At 30.1% G+C, this 1,221-nt stretch overlaps 1 protein-coding gene across 1 annotated transcript; it reads right to left on the reverse strand.

The window, feature by feature from the left end:
* Positions 1 to 667: 667 nt before the first annotated feature.
* Tsp_13671 (long-chain fatty acid transport protein 1) lies at positions 668 to 1,175 on the reverse strand (the record flags this gene model as incomplete). The annotated part of the gene is made up of 3 exons (XM_003366854.1): positions 668 to 828; positions 902 to 1,048; positions 1,108 to 1,175. Coding segments are annotated over 3 exons (376 nt in total), but the record flags the coding sequence as incomplete, so codon positions are not given.
* Positions 1,176 to 1,221: the final 46 nt, after the last annotated feature.

The following is a 1,221-nucleotide window of genomic DNA, read 5'->3' on the forward strand; positions in this document are numbered from 1 at the left end:
ATACATTGAATTGGAATATTGAAATAGACTATCATCGCTGAAATATAGAAAAAACAGTTTTTTAAGAAATGCATATTTTAACTCACAGTCGTACACCATATTAATTATTAAACAAATGCCTGAAACGAAATATAAATGCCAGATATAAAATGCATTTTTGATCGCAGAAAGCAAAATCATTTGTGATTCAATTAAAACTAGAATCACTTTAAATGTAATTGCTTTTCAAGCCACTCTTCACTTTAAAATAAATATCCTTTGCAAAATATTATCTACAATCAAAACTTCATAATTATTTGTTTAAAATGCAGCAAGTTAATAATTATTCGTTAATTTTTGTTTTATTTAAAAATACATATGTATTTCAATTGATGTGCAAAAGTCTGAATTTTTAACTACAATCAATGCGTTTCAGATAATGAAAAATATAGAACGTGAATTATGGAAAACAGCATGAACATCAATATATATATATATATATATATATATATATATATATATTGATGTTCCGTTAAATCACTGATGGTATGCTGATCAATAGATAAATTTAAAAAAATAAATACTGGCAGCGAGTTCAACTTATTCAACGATAAAATAGAAAAAAATTATAGAAATAATATTCATAATGACAACAACCACATAAAATAAACACAAACTAACCTCCATTTTATATATTCATTCGCCCTTCTATAATGTCTTGATACTTCAGTGCGTCAAGTACTTCATAGGCATCCTTTTCATGATTCAAAACGTACAGTTGATCAGAAATACAACTGACAGGATTAAAACCCTCTTTGACCAGCTCTGTCTTGCACAATTTGTAAGTGCCTTAAAATAATATTTTAAAAAGTGTATATATGTATATGATTGAAACAAATTCCAATTTATTGCATCATCGTACTAGTGCTGGTCACTTTTTGGCAAATGCGGAGAAAGATAGGCTGCGCATATTTGGGTAGAAAGATGGTCATTTGCTCATGCAAATGATTCACATCTAAAGTTGAATTCAAATCTACAATAGCTGCCATACCTGCCCGACCTTCGTAACCTGAAAAGCACCGTATGTTGAGATTTGAGATGAAAAAATTTTTTTTCCTCAACATCAACCTGTAACACTGACACCATAAACCACGGCATCATTGTGCGAAGTGATCTTCTGAATCAAGCCTTCACTTCTGTGATGGATACATTTTCACTTTCCACCGGGTATGTATCCACCGG

This window comes from Trichinella spiralis (assembly GCF_000181795.1).
Source record: "Trichinella spiralis strain ISS 195 chromosome Unknown Scfld5273, whole genome shotgun sequence".
Classification (NCBI taxonomy): domain Eukaryota; kingdom Metazoa; phylum Nematoda; class Enoplea; order Trichinellida; family Trichinellidae; genus Trichinella; species Trichinella spiralis.